This window comes from Notechis scutatus, chromosome 7 (genome assembly GCF_049901735.1).
Source record: "Notechis scutatus isolate UNSWTSFEM ecotype Mainland chromosome 7, rNotScu1.2, whole genome shotgun sequence".
In the NCBI taxonomy this organism is placed as follows: domain Eukaryota; kingdom Metazoa; phylum Chordata; class Lepidosauria; order Squamata; family Elapidae; genus Notechis; species Notechis scutatus.
In genome coordinates, this window is record NC_142015.1 from 10815322 (window position 1) to 10835622 (window position 20301).

The window sequence follows — 20301 nt, forward strand, 5'->3', positions numbered from 1 at the left end:
ATCGACTGCACCAATTATTTGTTAGCAATGCTGCAAGGAACACAGGTCGTCCTCAACTTACAACAGTTTATTAAGGGACTGTTAACAAGGGCACTGAAAAAGTGGCTTACGGACATTTTTCACACAACTGCTGCAGCATCCCCCTGGTCAAAAGTTGGATGCTTGGTTACTGACTCATATTTATGATGGTTGCAGAGTCATGTGATAGCCCTTTGTGACCTCCTAACAAGCAAAGTCAATGGGGAAGCCAGATTCACTTCACAACTGTATTATTATCTTAACAATTGTGGTGATTCACATAACAACCGGGGCAAAAAAGATCTTAAAATGGGGCAAAATTCACTCAATTGTCCCACTTAGCAAGAGAGATTTGGGGCTCCATTGTGGCTGCAAGTCGAAGACTGCTTGTAAGACATCATTAGCAAGATTCACATAACACTCCAAGCCATAAATCACAGCTGACAGACAAGAAAGGGTGGCTTAGCACACCATTCCAGCAAGTACAGCCTAACTTACTGTGCTTTGGGAGTCCAGCCAAGAGTAACTTGTGCACACATCCCATATGTAAGGGTACGTGAGAATGACCTTGGGAGCAGGAAGAGAATCACAGCCTAGTCATTGACCTGATAAACAACATTTTGAGTCTAAAGGTAGAAGGAGGGTGGAGCAAGCAGGACCCTGCCTGGTTTAGAGAAAAGGGAGGAACAGGAGGGATACTAATAAAGGAAAATATTTGTAGCTCGGGGTTGAAATGTGGGGTCCATGGGGCTCTCTGAGCTTGGTTATTTTCTTGCAATGGATGGAAACTAATAAGGAGAGAACCAACCTAGAACTAAGGAAACATTTCCCATCAGTTAGAGCAATTAATCAGTGGAATGGGTGCTCCAACACTGGAGGTTCTTAAGAAGAGATTGGACAACCGTTTGTCTGAAATGGTAGAGGGTTTCCTGCTTCAGCAGTGGGTTGGACTACTAGAAGACCTCCAAGGTCACTTCCTACTCTGCTTCTCTGTTATTCTATTACCCAAACTCATCAGGAGGGCTACTTTCAGATTTGCAAGATTCTGTGAATGCCACTTTTCAATCAAGACAGAGTTAACATTTATTGTTCTGCTTCTTGGCTGGACTACCTCGAGTGGGATGACATTGCATAAGTGATATACACCAAGGGAACCACCCGACTCCAGCCGATTCTCTGCCACCTTGGCGGAAGCATAAACGGATAGCCGGGGTTTATTTAGAATGACCGCTGGCGTCACAAGCTAGCCAAGTACTCTGTAGGTGTTGTCCCCACCTCTCCTCCCGGCTCAAAGCTGAAAGGACTATCCTCCCAGGAGCTGCGGCGGAGCGCTCCTCCTCCTCCTCCTCTTCCATCACCACCACACCACAACCACCATTTCCTCCTCGCTGGAGAAAAGCGCCGCCTGAATCTCGCCCAACAGCGACACTCGCCTTTGCCAAAGCCCGGCCGGGCGCGCGCTCGTTGGCTCGATCGGACTCGCATTGCACCTCGCAGTTCCAGGATCTCGGGAGGAGACGGACGCAGGTGAGAACAGGGAGTTGGGGTTAAGCAAAGAGGGGGAGGCTGATGGGGGGGGGAGAGAGACCACAATGCCGACGCTGCTCGTGGGGGGCTCAACCTTGACGCGGAGGACCGTCGTTGGGTTCGAGCCACCCAACGGCGGATCGAACCCAACCCAACGAACCCAAGGATCCGCCAAACGTTATCTAGGTCGGCGAGACTCGGAGGAGAGCGCGGGTCAGAGGACGGCTCAGCTCCATTTGGGGAAGGAAGGAAGGAGGTCGGGGGCAAGTCTGAGAAACCGTCTTCCACGACCCCCTCTGCCCGGCAAAGCGGCGGCTCCAGGCCCTTGCGGTGGCTCTGTTGGACCCAAGCCGAGCGACAGAATCCCAGAAAGCCGGGGAGGCGAGGAGGAGGGAGCTGGGTACGGTTGACAGACTGGGGTGACTTCGCCCCTGCGTGGAAAAGCCAATTCCCGTCAGCTTCCTCGGCCCCCGGCTCTAATCCTGGCTACATTAGCGGCGGAATTCAAGAAAATTCTGCCGGAATCTCAGTTTCCCTCCCCTGTTCCTCCTATTCAGTAAAATCCTGCTAGGGTTTAATTGTTCCCCTTTCAAAACATTGGCAGCTAACCTGGCTGTGTCTTGCATAGGGGAGTTTCTTACTTTAAATCTTCCTCGTGTTCTGTCCGGATTGATCAGTTGCACTGAATTCAAAGGGAGAGACATTTCATTTCTTCTTCCATTTTTATGCCACATGTAGTTTTATACCTCTTTTCTTCTTCAGCACCTCTAAGCTGCATTTGTAACCTTTCACTCTCCCATCCCGGCCCTTCATAATTTAAGATGCTATTTTCTGTATCTTCTGGAGCTCCAGGGTAATTTAAAAAAAAGAGAGATGTTAGATAGAATTCCAAATTTATTGCAGTATTCTGCCTCTTGGGCCTTCAGGCTCATTTGATTGATGTTTCATGATCCTAGGAAGCTGCCCTTTCTCAAATCTTACAATTTATCCCTCTAGTAGTAATTTAAAAAATAAATGTAGCTTAGGAATGAAATGTGGAGCCTTTAGTGCTCTCTGGGCTTTGTTGTTTGCTAGCAGATGTTTTGTTATCCCTCTAGCCCAGAAATGGGCACCCTTTCCATACACAGGTAGAACCTGACTTACAGTCATTCATTTAGTGACCATTCAAAGCTACTACTACACTGAAAAAAGTGTGACCGGTTTTCACACATAGCTATCATTGCAACATCCTCATGGCCACATGATCAAAATTTGGATGCTTGGGAACTGGCGGGTGTTTAAGACAGTTGCACTCTCCTGGGTCATGTGATTGTCAGCTGACTTCTGACAAGTAAAGTCAATGGGGGAAACCAGATTCACTTAATGATCACATGATTCACTTAATAGCTGCAGTGGTTTGCTTAACAACTGGGGGGAGGAAATAAAATGGAGCAAAACTGTCTTGCAACTGTCTTGCTTAGCAACAAAAATTTGGGGTTCAGTTGTGGTTGTAAGTTGTGGATTACCCGTATTGTTATTATTTGGATTCTTTCTTTTACAAATTTATTATTGTACTTTGCCTCCACCTTGTGATCCAAGTTCACTGAGTAGATTACATGAATACTCCCAAAACAAATAGCAAAACAATAATAGTTAATCAATGAGTGATGTCAAACCAACATCTGCTATCCCGGCATAGAACAGGTACATGAAAACAAGCTGATTGCAGATGTTAAAGCCAAAGGAAGAGTTTTAACTTGGACCCAATTAAGGTAGCAGTATTTCATATTCACAATTGCCAATTCTTAAGTGGGTCCTTCCAGCCAAAAAGGCCATCTCGCTTGTAGCCATCAGCCTCACTGGACTTGGCAGAAATATCCAGATCAAAGCCAGTAAAGAACTTGGAGGTGGCCTTATTTGAGAGAAGAGAAAAGGGCACCAAAAGCGATAAGGGTTCTGCAGGCCAACCATATGATGAACAGATCAAGGGAACTAGATACGTTTAGCCTAACAAAGAGCAGACTTACAGTATGAGAGACCTGACAGCAGTCTTCCAATACTTGAAGGACTGTCACAGGAAAGAGGGTGTCAATTTATTCTCCATGGCCCCTGAGAGCAGGACAAGAAGCCATGGATGGAGACGCATCAGAAGGAAATGCAACCTGGAAATGAGGAGGAATTTCCTGACAATGAGAATGATTAGCCACTGAAACAGCTTATCTCCTAGAAGTTGTAGATGTTGAAGAAAAGATTGAGCAACTATTTGTCTAGGATAGAAAAAGGTCTCTTACCTTTAGCAGGGGATTGGAAGGGACCTCCAAAGTCCCTTCAAGCCCTGTGATTCTATGAAAGTCTGGGCCTCCAAATCCTTAAATCTCAGTCCCAAGACTTTAACTGGGGCCCATCAAGAGCAAAGCGGGTTGTAATATAACTAGACTCCCATTTTCATGCACAGGAAAATCAAGGTGAAAAGCTGCTCTTCCAATAGTTTTTTTTTCTTGCTGTGCTTTTTCACAAACCAGTTAAGTCTTGATGAGGATGGCTGGGAAAGGAAGTTAAGAATATTCCGCAATAGAGAAAAAGTATTTATATTCATTATTTTTAATCAAGGGTGGTAGGGAAAAAGTAGACAAATTCCTTCTAGTTTTCTGTGCTGTAGAGAAAAGATCCAAGATCCTTCCAGGTCCTGCCATCATCTACTTCTTTTTTAAACTAGAATCAAAACTAGACTCCTGACTCCAGCACAACCATGTATTGGTGACAGCAATTTCTTTCCTTGGCTTACTCTTGTTCCACTCCATTGTTAAATGGGCTTCATTTCTTGGCTGCATTAGTACAGGTAGTTCTTGACTTAAAATTATTTGTTTAGTGACCATTCAAAGTTACAATGGCACAACCATGGCAGCATCCCCCAATCATGTGGTTAAGCTTGGCAACTGATGGTTATGATGTCCCAGGGTCGTGTGATCAATTTGTGTGACCCTCTGACAAGCAAAGTCAATGGGGAAGCCAGATCCCCTTATTAATCCAGTTACTAACTTAACAGCTGCAGTAATTCACTTAACAACAGTGGCAAGAAAGGTTATAAAATAAGGCAAAACTCACTTAACAACTGTCTTGCTTAGCAATGGAAAGTTGGAGCTCAATTGTGGTTGTTAGAACTATGTTAGGGGAGATTTTGCCCCTTGTTCTGATGTTCTCCAAGGCAGCCTCAAAGTGAATGCAACCTGTGACATTTTCTCTTCTAAGGGTCATGGTGGATGTGACCAGAAATGTCCTTAGGCCACTTTGTCCGCCTTCCCTAACATTGTCTCTCCTCCGCGTTATGTTTCTTTTCATTTTATTTTCTTCCTGTTCAATCTTGTCCAATTTCACCTGGAAAGTCCCACAGTTTTCTTGGCAAGATTTTTCAGAAATGGGTTGCCCTTTTCTCCTTTCTAGGACTGAAAGAGAAGGACTAACTAGCCAAGGTCACCCAGCTGGTTTTGTGCCTAAGGCAGGACTAGAACTCATGGTCTCTCAGCTTCTAGGCTGATGTCTTAGCCACTACACCAAGCTGATTCTTTCATATCTTCCCCTTCCATCATTTCTGCTCTTGATACCCACTTCTCTGTAAACTTCCAGTAGGCAAGAAGAAGACAACCTTTACCTGGGGAAAAAGAAGGAAAGCAGGCTTTTATCTTACTGCAGCTTCCACAAAAATAAGGAGGACAGTGCTTTCCCTCTTCTTTCCAATTCCAATCCACCATCCTTGAAGTAAAAGTCCCTTTGCCAAACAACTAGCCAGTTTCATATGTCAAGATGCTCAGCTTGTTGTCTGGAAGTTGAGTCATGGCAATTGGACTTCTTTTTTTTCCTGTTGGTTAGAAACATGTCTCTGTTTATCCAAGGATCCTGGAGGATATATACTCCTCCAGGGTAAGAGGAGGGGCAATCAACTTGCTCAGACTGAAGAAGCTACTTGCATAAGAAGCAAAACATTTCTAAACAATGGGAAAAGAAAAGAAAAGCTGCCCTGTTCCCATGACTCAATTTCTATGCTCAGTTTGCTGGTTCCCCATGTTGAAATCCACAGGACCTGGCTACTTTTAGTCATGACAGGGTCTGCCTACCTCCTCCCAGGGGTGATTTCTTCCCTCCTGTTTCTCCTACTTTAACTTGGGAAATGCCAAGTAGGGTAGACAAATGAGGCAGAAAGAGGCTGGGAATGAGACTCACCCATTTCTGCTGCTCTTCCAGGCTGGTGACAATTGACAAGGACAGTTGGAGAGCCCAAGGGGAAAGCCAATGCAATAGAAGTACACCATTCCATAGTGACTCAAAACAGACACAACAGAGACAGAACAGAGACTGGCAATGGGGAACACAAAAGTGTTGTACCTTCTTAAGGATAAGTGGATTTACCTAAATAATGAGGGAAGCATGAGGGGAAAGTGCTTTCTAGCTGACCTAATTTCTTTGTTCGATCTTGCCACCTTGGATTAGATTGCAAGGTTTCCAAAGTAGGGATTCATTTATGAGATAATATAACTCGCTGGCAGCATAAATCCCTTGCTGATTAGACAGTCTCTGTGGAATCATGTAATTCAGGGCTGGGGGATGGGGAGCATTGAATTCATTTCTACAAGCAATAAGCATGGGGCATCACAAGGTTGGGTATGGTGTAAAAAGCATTTTAACACAATAATTCCTAAAATGCCAGAGTGCCTTATTTTAGTGTCATCTGCTTAAACAGAAAATCAGATCATTCCAGATCAGCAGGAAATAAAAAAGGCTGACATAAAGCATTCAGTTTTACAATCATGCTGTCTCTTGTTGTGTACACAAAGCACCACAATGATCTATTTAGTGAGCAGCTGGGTTCATTGCAGGTGTAGCAAGGAATAAATAAAACCCTTGCATGATGAAAAGCAAGCTCTGCTCTCCAGCAAAAACTACAGGGTTAAAAGGACATACAGCTCCAATTGAGTTGTTTTCTTTCTATCATTCTACAGATGCATAAAAATTCTTGTTAGCAAATTTAGTTCTGTCCTCCTTTTCTTAGAAGCATGTATGCAGCATTCCTGCGAAATCTCCCCAATCCTTGGTAAAGTCAAATTATTGTTCTGCTATCACAAATTGTGTATATGCATTGATCATAAAGCTTCAGCGGGCCCTGCAGATTTTACCAGATGGGCTATCAGTCAGGACACCTCCATTTAAATGGTGTCTGTAACAGCTCTTGATTCTGTTGGATCAGGAAAAGCATGGGGAATTGTGCAGTGGTTGTTTTGCCTGAAAATGGTAAGGCTTAATGGCATTGTTATAAAAGAGATAACTGGGGAACTTCCAGAGCCTCATTCTTGCTCTGTGAGAAAGGTTGGTTTCCTTGGAGATCAGATACCTCAAGGACAAAGGAATCGCTTGAGCATCCTTTTCTCATGTACTCCCTAACAAAGCAGAAACAACACATATCAAAGCATCTCTTTGTTTTGTTTTCATGGTCAAGGTTTAGAAGCTGAACAAAAACCTGTCTTTTCAACTTCATGAGCCCATGTCATGGTGTTATTTTTTTCCTATGGTTTCCAAGCATGCTGTATATGATATATACCATATGTGTGTGTGTGTATGTATATGTATGTTTATATGTGTGTATATATGTTTGTGTTTGTGTGTGTATGTATGTATGTATATATGTATAGTATGGTGTGTGTATATTTATTTATTTATTTATTTATTTATTTTTAGGAAATTTATATTGCCGTCTATTCGCACATGGCAATTTAAGGCAGCTTACAGGAATAATTTATATATGTGTGTGTATAAATATTTAATATATAAATAATATATATACACACAGATTTATAAATATAAATGCACGCACACACACACACACATATATACTACTGTATATATTCATTCACCATCAACGAAACAATTGCTTGGATCCTCCCCAGAAGTTTTTAGTAAGTTGTTTTCCACCATGGCTTTCATTATATATGTTCTTGGTCATAATGGTGAAGAAATTATTCTCCACATTGGTTGTGTTTGAAAGTGGGAGGAAGATCAATGGCTTTTTCAGAAAGGTCTTTTGTTTCAGGCACAGTGGCAGAAACAAAAGCTGGGAGGAAATGATGGCTTTGTTGTTCTCACACTGGCCTCCAACTGCTATTGGCTGCTGGGGCAGGTCAGCTCTTACAAAGCTACAGCTGAATGAAAAGGAAAGCATGTTCGTGTTTTATATGAAGAAGATGCTACTTTGGGGTTCTCTTCTTTTGGGTAATCATGTGTTTGGCATTTTCGAGATATTCAGAGGTTCTTTTGCAATGTTTGCAAAAGAGAAGTTTGTGAAACATCTTCCTGTTGCAATGTTGATTATCAATGCCTCTGAAACCATGAGGTTCTTCATTTCTAGCTATAGAAGTTCTTCATTTCTAGCTATAGAATTTCAGGTTCTCTTTTTGTTATTCAGTGCAATTGGACAGACACCACTCACAGTCTAAAAGAGGAGTCTCCAACCTTGGCAACTTTAAGGCTTGTGGACTTCAACTCCCAGAGTTCCTCAGCCAGCTTTGCTGAAAGTTGAAGTCCAAAAGTCTTAAAATTGCCAAGGTTGGAGACCCCTGGTCTAAAACATACTGAAATGTAAAGTGAGATTAATGTGTGCTGAGCCATAATGCAATTTTTTGGTTTTCTCCTATATGAACAGGGGTGGGGATCTACAGGTTCGCACCTTCACTAGAACTGGGTGTTAACATTCTAAGCAGTTCGGAGAACCGGTTGTTAGAAGAAATTAATGGCCTAATCCTGTAAGGAAGGCAAGAAGGAAACATTCTGGTGTTGCTTACAGAAACTGCCTCTCCGTTAACCCTTATTACATTCTTGGCAGGACTAGACTTCCTGTCTCTGGAATTTCTCTTGAGTTTTTTTCCCCCTCCTTTGCTGGTACTTTGCTTGTGTAGAGTGACCATTCAAAGTTACAATGGCACTGAAAAAAGTGACTCATAACCCTTTTTCACACTTACAACTATTGTAGCATCCCCACAGTCATGAGAGGTCAGGCGAGGAGATGCGTGCCTCGATGTGAGTGATGTTGAGTTGGCCACATCCAGCCAGTCACATTACCACCAAGCCATGCCCACCACCTAAGCCACACCCACAGAATCGGTTGTTAAAAAAATTGAATCCCACCCCTGTATATGAATTGTGTGTTAGTCAACGTGCAGCAGCTAATAAGATAAAAATGCATATAGGACTCTCACACTGACCTCCATTGATCTGAAGATCTGTACAGTCAATGTTTGAATAATCACTGGAGTCCATAAGATTTGTTTGTGATGTGCAAGCTGTACGGGTAAAAGGAGTCTCTGTTAACTTTGTTCCCCATCCTTAAAACATAGACCTTTCTACCGCAAGACAATTCAACTTCTGGTGTGAGCTCAAATGTAAGGTATGGGAAGATCTCCTTAATTTCAGGGGCCTTAAGCTCCAAACTGCTCTTCACTTAACAATTCTTTTTCTATTTGATTTGTAGAGTAAGCAACAATGAGGAAATCCCTTGCAACCAGTTGGATTTTACTTCTCCTTCTCCTGCTCCAGATGAATTCCTCTCTTTCCAAGAAGAAGCCTAAACCTGGTGGTGGCCAACGCCCACCTGGTTACCCCCAGCAACATCCTCCAAACAGACCTAATTACCCACAAGGTGGTTACCCTCAACCTTATCCTGGATATGGAGGAGGCTATGGAGGTGGATATGGAGGCGGCTATGGGGGCAGCCAGTATGGCAAGCCCTGGAAGCCCAAACCAGCCAAGCCCAAAATGAAGCATGTGGCAGGAGCAGCTGTGGCTGGAGTGGCAGCAGGCGCACTGGGGGGTTACCTCTTGGGCAGCGCCATGTCAAACATGCAGTTTATGTTTAACAATCCTTATGAGCAGCAATGGTGGCATCAAAACCGCGACCGCTACTCCGACCAAGTTTACTACCCAAAGTATGACCAACCAGTTTCAAGGGACGTCTTCGTGAGAGACTGCACGAATGTCACCGTGACCGAGTACATTGAGCCCAGTGGGAACAGGACAGCAGATGACATGGAGAGAAAGATGGTGACACAAGTGGTGCACCAGATGTGCACTGAGCAGTACAGGTTGATGTCAGGTGTCACTTCGCTGCTTGCCAACCCTTCTGTGCTTGTAATGGTTACACTGATCTTGTGTTTCCTGATACACTGAATTGTTTTCCTGAAGGTTCTCTCTTGTTGAGCTAGCAATGTGGAGCAGGGACCTCTATAAAGCATTCATCTAGTGAGAGAATACATTCTTGTATGTGCAATTTTTAATGGGTATGTTTAAGAGTTGTTCTATCTCTTAAGTATTCTTGAACATACTGGCTTCTTCAGAGTACACATGGTCCCTTCATAACCACCTGTGATTACTGTCTTTAGCTGCAAAAAAGTTTTGGGTGGGAAAAGAGGGACATAAGAACATTTTATAACAAACCCTAGCCTGCTAGAAATCTCACTCCATTCTCATATATTGACCAAGTCTGCGCTTACACACAATATACATAAGAATTACCAAGTAATTTTTGGCCAGCTACCATTGCATTGCACCTTGCTAGAAAACCTTTTTTTAATTTTTATATCTAATGCAGCAATCATTTTGTATTATCACATAGTCTGGCTTTCCAAAGGACCAAGAATATCTTCACAAGGAAGGGTTTGCGTTTTTTTAAAGGGCTTTGGCAACCAGAGCTGATCTGCATGATAGCCTTGGAGCTCTTGAGTGGCACATCCACCATGACTGATTCACAGATAGACATTTTGAAGGCTATTCCACATGTAAGAAAAACTTATTGCCTATGAAGCACAATTGCTGCAGATACACAGCGTGTGATTAATCTTGCTGAAGGCAAGTAGCCTTGAAACAAAGATACCATGGTGGAAATACTTTATTGAGAGCAGAAAATTTTTAAAAATGTCAGTTTTTGGAAGGTGAAGGAGCAGGTTGAAATATTATTTCTGTTAAGAAATGAGTTCTAGAAATCTAAAGTTATTGAAAAATAGTAATTGCCGTAGTGGCACTTCAGACTTCAAGGGTATGATGAAAAATTACTTACAAGTAGACTAAGAATATGAAATATATATTCCAAAGAGAACTTCAATTTCTCTCCTTTTAAATGATAATTGTTCTGATTGGGATAAGCTTATCAGAAAGCTAATATGAATGATTCAATTAACATTGAGTTACGTAGAATCCAATAGATCCTTGGACCACAAAATCACTAGGAATTTGAAGATTTTAACTCTGGAGAACTTTGGAATTAACTTCCACTTCCAGTACCAAAGTCACTTTCATTGGCTTATTTAGAAAGTCAAAGAAATATAAACTGAAATTTAGAATTGTCTCTGGAACAACTGGAGAACCTGACAGTGCTACTAATTCACAGAACATTTTTGTATGTGGGAAAATTACTCATGCCATCCATGCTGATGTCTCAGTTGGCCCCAATACTGCTAGTTGGAATATAAAACACAGAATCATAGGGCTGGAAGGGATTTATAGTCCAACCCCTTGCTCAAGGCAGGAGGCCTTATATCATCCCAGTCAAATGGTTGTCCAGTCTATTAAGTAAGGAGAGAGTGACCCCCTTTATCTTCAGCTACAGGCCCGAATAAGAAAATTAATGGAAGATCTTCTAATGAACTTTGATGTTTTGATGTTAAGCTTGTGAACTGATTTTGCGGAACTAGGTTTGGCATTTTGCATACTGAGGCACTATGTTAGAATTATTCTTTAAACAAGATTGCTACAAACCCTTTGCTCTTTCCACACCCTGCTTTTGCTTCCTTGTTTTATTTATTTCCTTGAAGTTTGGGATGCAAAAGCTGACATGGCCTCCACAAGTGTCACATTTTTGACCAAATGTTTGTTAGCAGAGTTTGTGCTTGTTATTTCTCCATTGTATACAGTGAAGCTTAGAAATATTACTGCTAGAAACACAACAGCCACTGGAATTCAGCTAGCTTGAAAATGCCATAGTCATTTAATTTTAAGACCTAATTGAAAATTGTACTTTGGGCTGTAATAATTTTGTCTGTCCTAATGCTTTCAACTTATGGTAATTATAAACAGTACTTTAAAAAAACTATGGTGTATTTCAGTTGATTTGCTGATTGACACTGTGTTTGTACCAGATATAAAATTGTTAGTGTAGTAAAAAAATATAATAGGATATGCTCTTTACCTACTGAGTATATCTGGTATATTTGAATATTTTGCCAGGTGATTACTGTAAAGGCCAACTTTAAATAGTGTTGTTTTCATATAAGAACACAAAAAAACTACATTGGGGGAAATGTTGGATTTTGAAGTGACATATCAGTTGTCATCGGGATATTTTGTAACTCTGTAACTATGCATGGGCTTCATTTTGGTTTGCAAATGTTTTTTTAATTAAATGTTTGATATAAAGTTAAAAATAAAATATAAGAAATAAACATTTGGACTATGTTAAATTATTCCTAGTAATACAAGTATATTGTTCATATAAATTTACAAAAATAACTTTGTTATTAAATGGAATGAATCATCTGGGCAGCTGGACTTTGGTTTTAGGAAAAGAAAGCAAATAGATTTTTAAACTGCATTTTGGGGATAGATAATTATTTGGACAGGATTTACAATAATTATTGTAACATTTGATCAATATTTATACACTACTTTTGCTTCTGAGAAAAACTGATTGTGGCTGTTTCATCTTCTTTTCAAATAATTTGAAAAAGTCTTGGATAATGTGTTTTTTTACTGTGCATGCACTTAATCTGAACAACACATTAAGCCAGAACAGTCTTTAAAATGGATAAACATGGTTCATGGCTTAGTTTTACTTACTCACTTATTCACTGATTTATGTATTAATTAAATGTATACATTGCCCACCTCGATATCAAGCCCTATGGTGAAGTGTATGGGGAAAATGAATGTAATACAATCTCTCTGTCTCTCTGTCTCTGTCTCTCTCTCTCTCTCTCTCTCACACACACACACACCATAGAAGACCAGGTATTCTTATAATTTTAAGATACTATGAAGCTTGCAGGTGGGATGCTAGTCATGGTAATCCAAAATTAAATCAGTGCACATTATTTTAGCTTGGTGTAAAAAGGCAATACAGTCTAAGAAACTTCCTTAAACATATTTACATAGTCAGAGAATATAACAGTTTTTAATCAGTTAATGCAACTTCTTCCTTACTACAGCAGTGGATTTGCAAACAAGGACCAAATACAAAGCCAACAGACCTATTTTGGTATTATATAGGCCATAGTTTTATTTGTCAGTTTAGTTGAAAGGGTGAGAAAAGTAAATGGAGATTAGCATGTGAAACAGCAGTTAACAATTAATCTTCAAATAAATTTTGTGTTGGAACAGTAATTGTCATACAAGGAAATAAATCTGAGCACTATATATCATATGGAGCATGTTAGATAGTAACAAATAACCAAAATAGCTTAAAAGTCTACCTTCATGTTTGCAACACTCATGCTCAGATAGACTTTCCAGCTGTACTTATATAGCTCTTTCCACCACACAAAGAAGGAAAATTAAACAAAAACACAAACACTGTATTACGTATATCCCAATTAGGATTTCTTTGGGATTTCTTAGTTCTTAATAAAATAGATGCTAAAGCTAGCTTAAAATTATCTTTCTGACCTTTTACAGCTGAATTAAGTCAAGATCCAAACGCAGAGATAACAGAAGGATTTTGCTTCCTCATTAGCCTTACTAGCTTAACCACACCTACTGGTAGGAAAAGTCAAGCAAGGATGTTCAAGGAGTGCTGATCAATACGTTGCTATGAAGGATTGATAAAAAAAATTATTTAACTTCGCATCTCATTTAAAGAAGACAGTTTTTCATGATGGGAACCCATCTTCAGAATTTAAGCCAAGCTTTTCTTTTCTCAAAGAGACTCCTTTTTAGAATCCTTCTAAAAAGGAAAATGGAATAAATCCAACTGCATTCTTTGTTTCAAGAAAAGAAGCACATTAATCCCGATGTCAACTGCCTATTCTAGTGCTTAGGAACCCAAATGTATTTACTTACATATTGATGCATTAGTTGGATTGATACCCCATTGTAATTAACTGGCTCTCAATTTTGGAATCATTTCAATCCAAGCCAAGTCTCTTTCCACTTCTGACTTGTGACAACCATCACAGCATGGTAGAAAAGAATACTAAAGAGCTTAGTCCTAAAGGTGCTTTTTTTCCAAAAGGCAACTGGACTTTCTTGGTGTTTTTTTTCTTTGAAAACATTTTGCTTTTCATCTAAGGAACTTCTCGGATGAGAACCAAAATGTTTTCAAAGGGGAAAAAAGACTAAACAGTCAAGGTGCCTTTTGGGGAAAAAAAAAGCACCTTGGGATAGCCATAGGACAACTATGACCTGGATGATTGAGGATCTCCATAGACAATTAGAGTTTAAACTCACTTAGGTATTCAATAACATTTAAGAGGTCAAGGAAAACAAAAAATGGAAAACAACATAGAACCATGTGGCTTTCAAACAGTATTCTTAGTTTACAAATTATTAATGACTGGACAAAACTTCCCAGTCATATTTAAGGATAGAGATGACAATTTAGACAAAGAAGGCACAAAAGCAGTTTACCAAACAGGAGTCTCTGCAACCCCAGAACCACAAGTGATTTCAAATCTTCTTTCTGCAACCGTTAACCCGCCCCCTCTCTATCCCTTCCATAATTGCTGAAAAGTGATAATTCAGCTTTCCACCATTCAGAGATAGGAAACTATAGGAAACGATCTAACGTCAGTACATCATAGTTTCAAAAAAATGTTCAGCTCAACATTTGCAGCCCATCCAGATTCATGGTTTTTCAGCATCAAGTTTGCAGGTGTCAGATCCAACACTGTAAAACATGTTTGCCATCAAATGTTGCCTGCCTTTCTTTTGAGGCATGTGATAGTTTTCATCACTCAGCAAAAATGGTTGACTAATCAGGTACATGTTGGAATGATCAGCTCCCATTAGAGGAGAGCTATTTTGGAAATAGTCAAACAAAAGATATCCAAACCTATTCAGGTGTTTGATTCCAATTGTTCAGAAAGTCAGTTTGGTTCCAAGATTGGACTTGAGGTGTATTTGAATGGAACCTTCAATTCAAACCTTGATGTATTCATTTTAAATAATCTCAGAAGTCTCCTTCCTTCCTTCCTTCCTTCCTTCCTTCCTTCCTTCCTTCCTTCCTTCCTTCCTTCCTTCTCAAAAAGCAACTTTTATTATCATGTGAACTGCTAAAATGTTTCCTGAAAACTGAACAGATTTCACTGAAGGATCGAAGCAATAGGAATGGAGGAATTATCCACTGTCTCCATCTTAAATTAGATTTGATGAATACAAAAAAGGAATCACTTTAGACTGATTCATGATGGCAATTGGAATTCATTCATAAGTAGCCTATGCATTGCATCTCCTTGCATCTGATGCAGTCTCCAGAAAAATATGAAACCACAACTAAATTATTGTTGGAGAGAGAGATTCCAGACCTCTGATAAGAGAATAGCAACCACGGAAGAGACTTAGAAAGCATAACCTTTAGAAGATTAGGAAAGGAGTGATTAAGGTAATGATTGAAATGGCAAAAGGATGAATTAGAAACAAAACATTCTCAAAAGAAAAATTCAAATCAGACACAGCATTGTTTGGGGCATTGTGTTCACTGACTCCTCTGGGACTATTAGCCAAAACTGCTCCTTCTCCATGTCTGAACTCACTTTTGATTTCCAGTGTAGTAGCTGTCTCTGGTTTATTATAATAGTAGCTGCCTGACATTGTGAAAGCAGTCAAACGGGGGTACATCTCCATGCATTTTTCATTTGCCACTTGTGTCACCACTCTGGCTTCCAATTCATCTTCAGTTTGATTTCCAGTGGGCTTCACATATTCTCCCATGGTGACATTTACACACTCACTCAGGAAAACATCTCTTGAAATTGGCTGGCTAGAGTTTGGGTGGTAAACATGGGTGGCAAAACGATGGCGGTTTTCATTCCACCAACGTTCTTCCTCACTGTCATTAAAACAAAAATGCATCTTGGCTATGGGGCTGCCTAAGATGTAGCTCTCAGGGTCTTCCACTGGAACATCTACAACAGGTCCCCCCACTACATATTTCACTTCATCATCCTTTGGCTTTGGGTCCACTGGGTTGCCACCATGAGGTCTGGAACTGCCTCCTGAAGAGCTGGAGAAAGTACGATACTGCTCAATGCACATTTCCTTCACCACATGCTTCACCACCCTGGCTTCCATCTCATCCTCTGTTGTATTCCCAGTGGGCTCAATGTATTCTTTCACTGTGATGTTCACACAGTCTCTCACAAAGATATCTTGTGGAACAGGCTGGATGTACTGGGGGTAGTAAACCTGATCAGAGTAACGATGGCGATTTTCATACCACCACCGCTCCTCATTCGGGTTGTTAAATTGAAAATGCAGATTAGACATGGCACGTCCCAGGAAGTAGCCTCCAACAGCTCCTGCTGCTGCACCTGCAATTGCTGCTCCAGCCATATGCTTCATCTTAGTCTTGGGGGGTTTAGGTTTCCAGGGTTTGGGATTATAGTGTCCCCACTGAGGATTTTGGGGATTATATGGTTGGTGTGGGAAATACCCAGGATTTTGAGGGTTGGCTGGATATGGTGGAGGATGTGCTGGGTTTGGGGGTTTGCCCGGATATGGTGGAGGATGTCCTGGGTTTTGAGGGTTGACCGGATATGGGGAAGATGTCCTGGGTTTTGGGGTTGACCGGATATGGTGGAGGATGTGCTGGGTTTTGGGGGTTGACCGGATATGGTGGAGGATGTGCTGGATTTTGGGGTTGACCGGATATGGTGGAGGATGTGCTGGGTTTTGGGGTTGATCGGATATGGTGGAGGGTGTGCTGGGTTTTGGGGGTTGACCGGATATGGTGGAGGATGTGCTGGGTTTTGGGGGTTGACCGGATATGGTGGAGGATGTCCTGGATTTTGAGGATTGACCGGATATGGTGGAGGATGTGCTGGGTTTTGGGGTTAACCGGGTATGGGTAGGCAGGGTTATACGGAGGGGATTCCCTGGGTTAACGGATTTGGGGGTGGGCAGGGTTGTACGGAGGGGATTCCCTGGGTTAATGGGATTATTTGGGGGTGGGCAGGGTTGTACGGAGGGGGATTCCCTGGGTTAATGGGATTATTTGGGGGTGGGCAGGGTTGTACGGAGGGGATTCCCTGGGTTAACGGGATTATTTGGGGGTGGGCAGGGTTGTACGGAGGAGGATTCCCTGGGTTAACGGGATTTGGGGGTGGGCAGGGTTGTACGGAGGGGGATTTCCTGGGTTAACGGGATTATTTGGGGGGTGGGCAGGATTTTGAGGGTTGACAGGATAAGGTGGAGGGTGTCCTGGATTTTGTGGATTGGCGGGATTATGGGGTGGATGTGGAGGAGGCTTTGCATGATTTGGAGGATGTTTTACAGGATTTTCAGGCCTGTTTGGGGGTGCATGATGGGCAGGCCTATGTTCAGGTGGGTTCTGTGCTGGTTTTCTAGGTCTCTCTGCAGGCTTGACAGGATGATGCGAGGGTTTGCTAGGGCGATGGGAAGGTCTGCTAGGATTATGGGAGGGTTTGCGACTTGGCTTTCGACTGCTGCTGCTGCTGCTCAGTCTGCTGCTTCCTTTTTTAGAAATGGAGACAATCTCCTCAGTCTGGAGCAAAATGAAGAGAATCACGATTGAGGAGGCCAACAGGAATTTTCCCATGATGACAGTTCTGCAAGATAAAATGGGGAAGACATCTAGTTTGAAACTCATGCAAATGTGACGTAAATGATACAAATTTATCAAGGAGAGTAGTCTCAAAGGTGCTTTTTCAACAGGTGACTAGACTTTCTGGTTTCATCAGCTGGTGCTCCATTCAAAATCCAAGAAAGAAATACTTAGATTCCTTTAATCAGAGAAAAGATATCTTTTACTGGAAATCAAGTGGTAGCAACAAAAGAATTCTGAATCTGAGAAAATGGGTGCGTAAATCACATATACAAAGGAATGGCAACGTTCCCACCCCCAATAGTTCAATTGGCTCATTCAATTAAAAGTTGTGTAGATTATCATGTGGGCATTCTCCAGGTGGTGATGAGGCTTCTGTCCGTTGACCTTGACATAGTTTGATAAAGGGTTGCAGCTACGCATAGCATAGGATAGAAACCTAAGCAAGAATGTACCCCGCCCCCCAGTTTATACAGTTCTGGTTTGTAACACCTCCAGCTCACTTCCCACAACCATTCCCCTCTCCTCCCCCCGTTACTTATGACAGCCGAAAGATGCAAAGCAAAGGGAGAAAATCTTGAAGGCTGACAGGTTTTTCTTTGAAGACGTTTTGCTTCTCACCCAAGAAGCTTCTTCAGCTCTGACTGGATGGTGGGGAAGGATTTATACTCCTTGCAGACAGCTGGTCATTTGCATTCTTTTAGCAAGTCATTAAGGCCACCTGGAGGTTTATCTGTGTCATCAGGGTCCCCTGAGTGGTGCAAATTGGCATGGAGTCTTCTTGGAACTATTGAAAGGACTGTGTTGTAGATTGGAGGTAGATGATGTCATATCCCTCCTCCCTCCCCCGCTCCCCATTGAGAGAGGGCTGTTCAATTTTGACAAAGATGGCCTCTTTAACCCCTTTTTCAAACCAGTGATCCTCTCTGTCCAAAATATGGACTTCGTTGTCTTCAAAAGAGTGGCCTGTATTTTAAATGCAGATGGACTTGAAAAAGCACCTTTGGGACAACCAAGACCTGGATGGCTGAGAATCTCCATAGGCACCAAGGAGAGCAGTGTTTTCTCCAAAATTATTCATGGCAAACAGCTTATAGAATGAGCAGTCAAAAGAGATTGTAGAGCCTCTTGTCTTCCTTAACCAATTAGCTTTGATAAGGAAATTACCAAAAAACCAGGAGAATTACATGCTTCTGCAATCACATGAAAATTGCAAAAAAGATTAGGTAGTTATACAGCTGGGGATGGGGGGGATAAAAGCGCACGTAAGCCTAATTCTTAAATATTTCATTCTTTTAGGAGGCGGGTGGCTTTCTACAATACAACCCTCACATCTACTTCATGTAATACATAAGCTTTTGCCCATAGCCCAGGAATCAATGGAAATGTAAAAGTTCAAACTGCAAGATTAAATAAACCCAGCTGGATAACCTTGGGCCAGTCAATCCTTAGAAGAAGACTCTCCTGCTCGAGCAGAGGGTTGGACTAGATGACCTCCAAGGTCCCTTCCAACTCTGTTATTCTATGATTCTATAAGAAGAAGGAAGGCAAGGACAAACCTCTTCTGAAACTCTTGCCAAGGAAAATAGAGATACTTATTCCAGGCTGTCACCAGGTGACAGCACAGACTCAAAGGCACCAAAAAAACAACACAAAATCTTCCAGATGCCAGATCTATTTCTAGTTCTTAGTAATTCTCCTATTCCGCGTAAAAGTGTGACTTGCTCATGCAGATTACATATATATGCATTTCTGGATTCAAGGTTTTCTTTATAAAATGTACATGTATTTACTTAATGATATTTAATCCTGATTTTCAATAAGAAATGCTTCCAGAATGCCTTGTATTCAAAATAATAACGAATGACAGGTTTAGAATAGAGTAGATATTTCAAAATTTGGGAAACTTTAGGGAAGAAGAGAGAATAAAGCAATTCCTTGAGCTGGCTTTTCAGCAGATTTGGTTAAATGACCCTGCTTCATATCCTGTTTTCTTCTACAATGGACTGATTTTTTAAAAAAAAAAATGAAAAAGAAAGCCTTTTTATACCTATGTGCTTGGACAACAGTAAGAGAAGTCAGAAATATGAATTTTCGTTTTTAAACAAAGACTTCCCATTATCCTCCATAACTCCTTAAGTTTTTGGGATCATTTCCAAATGCCCAAACTTCATTCCATGATATCTAGAGACTTGATTTCAAGTCTTTATTGCCAAAAAGAGTCTAATTTGCATCCTGTCTCTCTCTAGCTTTGTTTGTTAGACCTAAATGAAAGCCTTCTTTCTTGAGCTCTTTACTTGGGTTGTCATTTGCACATCTTGAAAGGAAGAGCAACAGAGCAGAAATAAGAGATATTGATGCAGAACAAAACACCAAATTTAATACAGAACATTTGACCATAATGAAGAAGGCTGTATCAGATGGTGGACCAACATAGTCTTTATTTCCCATCAGAGTGATTTTTCTTACATTCACAGAAAACACAACAAATGTGTCAATCTACCCCTCCACACACACACAAATAATTGTTTTCCCCACCTACCTCCCACCCATGGTATAATTGCTGATATTTGGGGCAATTATCATTTATCATGCAGTGCCAATCTCCATGCCTTGAGGGACAATAATGAAACTCATCAGAAAAGGTTATGACATTGAACTACATTAAATTCTCTGAAGTTCTGAAAATGGACTAAATGCCAATCCCAGTGAATTTTAAGAACAAGGAGAGGCATCTTCTTATCCCCAAAGAATGCATAGGTAGAATTTAATTTGTTTTATAAAGAATTTACAGAAAGAAATTATGGCTTGAGCTGTGTACATTTTCCCACAAAAGATAGAGTAAATCAAACAACAACAGTAGGTTATGCCAACAATTAGGTGATATTGAAGGACATCCTTCTAGCATTCTTTAGCACATCTTCTGCAGTTACAGTGGACATTGTACTATCCTATCCTATCTCATTTGT

At 41.2% G+C, this 20301-nt stretch overlaps 2 protein-coding genes and 1 long non-coding RNA gene across 3 annotated transcripts in view; 1 reads left to right on the forward strand and 2 right to left on the reverse strand.

Annotated features, from left to right (window-relative positions):
- Nucleotides 1–5829, reverse strand: part of LOC148130026 (uncharacterized) — a 512628-nt gene extending 506799 nt beyond the window's left edge. Inside the window, exon 1 of the long non-coding RNA XR_015750350.1 lies at nt 5743–5829. This is a non-coding gene — a long non-coding RNA (uncharacterized LOC148130026). The remainder of the gene's footprint in view (nt 1–5742) is intronic.
- LOC113414434 (major prion protein homolog) lies at nt 865–11999 on the forward strand. The gene is made up of 2 exons (XM_026671330.2): nt 865–1545; nt 9038–11999. Exon 2 carries the CDS (start codon nt 9049–9051, stop codon nt 9730–9732), a length of 684 nt encoding a protein of 227 aa, XP_026527115.1. The 5' UTR covers nt 865–1545; nt 9038–9048; the 3' UTR covers nt 9733–11999.
- An 807-nt stretch (nt 12000–12806) lies between these two features.
- The window catches only part of LOC113414436 (uncharacterized), a 41886-nt gene continuing 34391 nt past the window's right edge, over nt 12807–20301 (reverse strand). The window contains 3 exon segments of the mRNA XM_087969958.1: nt 12807–16635; nt 16683–16856; nt 16859–17336. Of these exon segments, the coding sequence (XP_087826084.1) occupies nt 15124–16635; nt 16683–16856; nt 16859–17326 (2154 nt within the window). The 5' untranslated portion in view covers nt 17327–17336 and the 3' untranslated portion in view covers nt 12807–15123.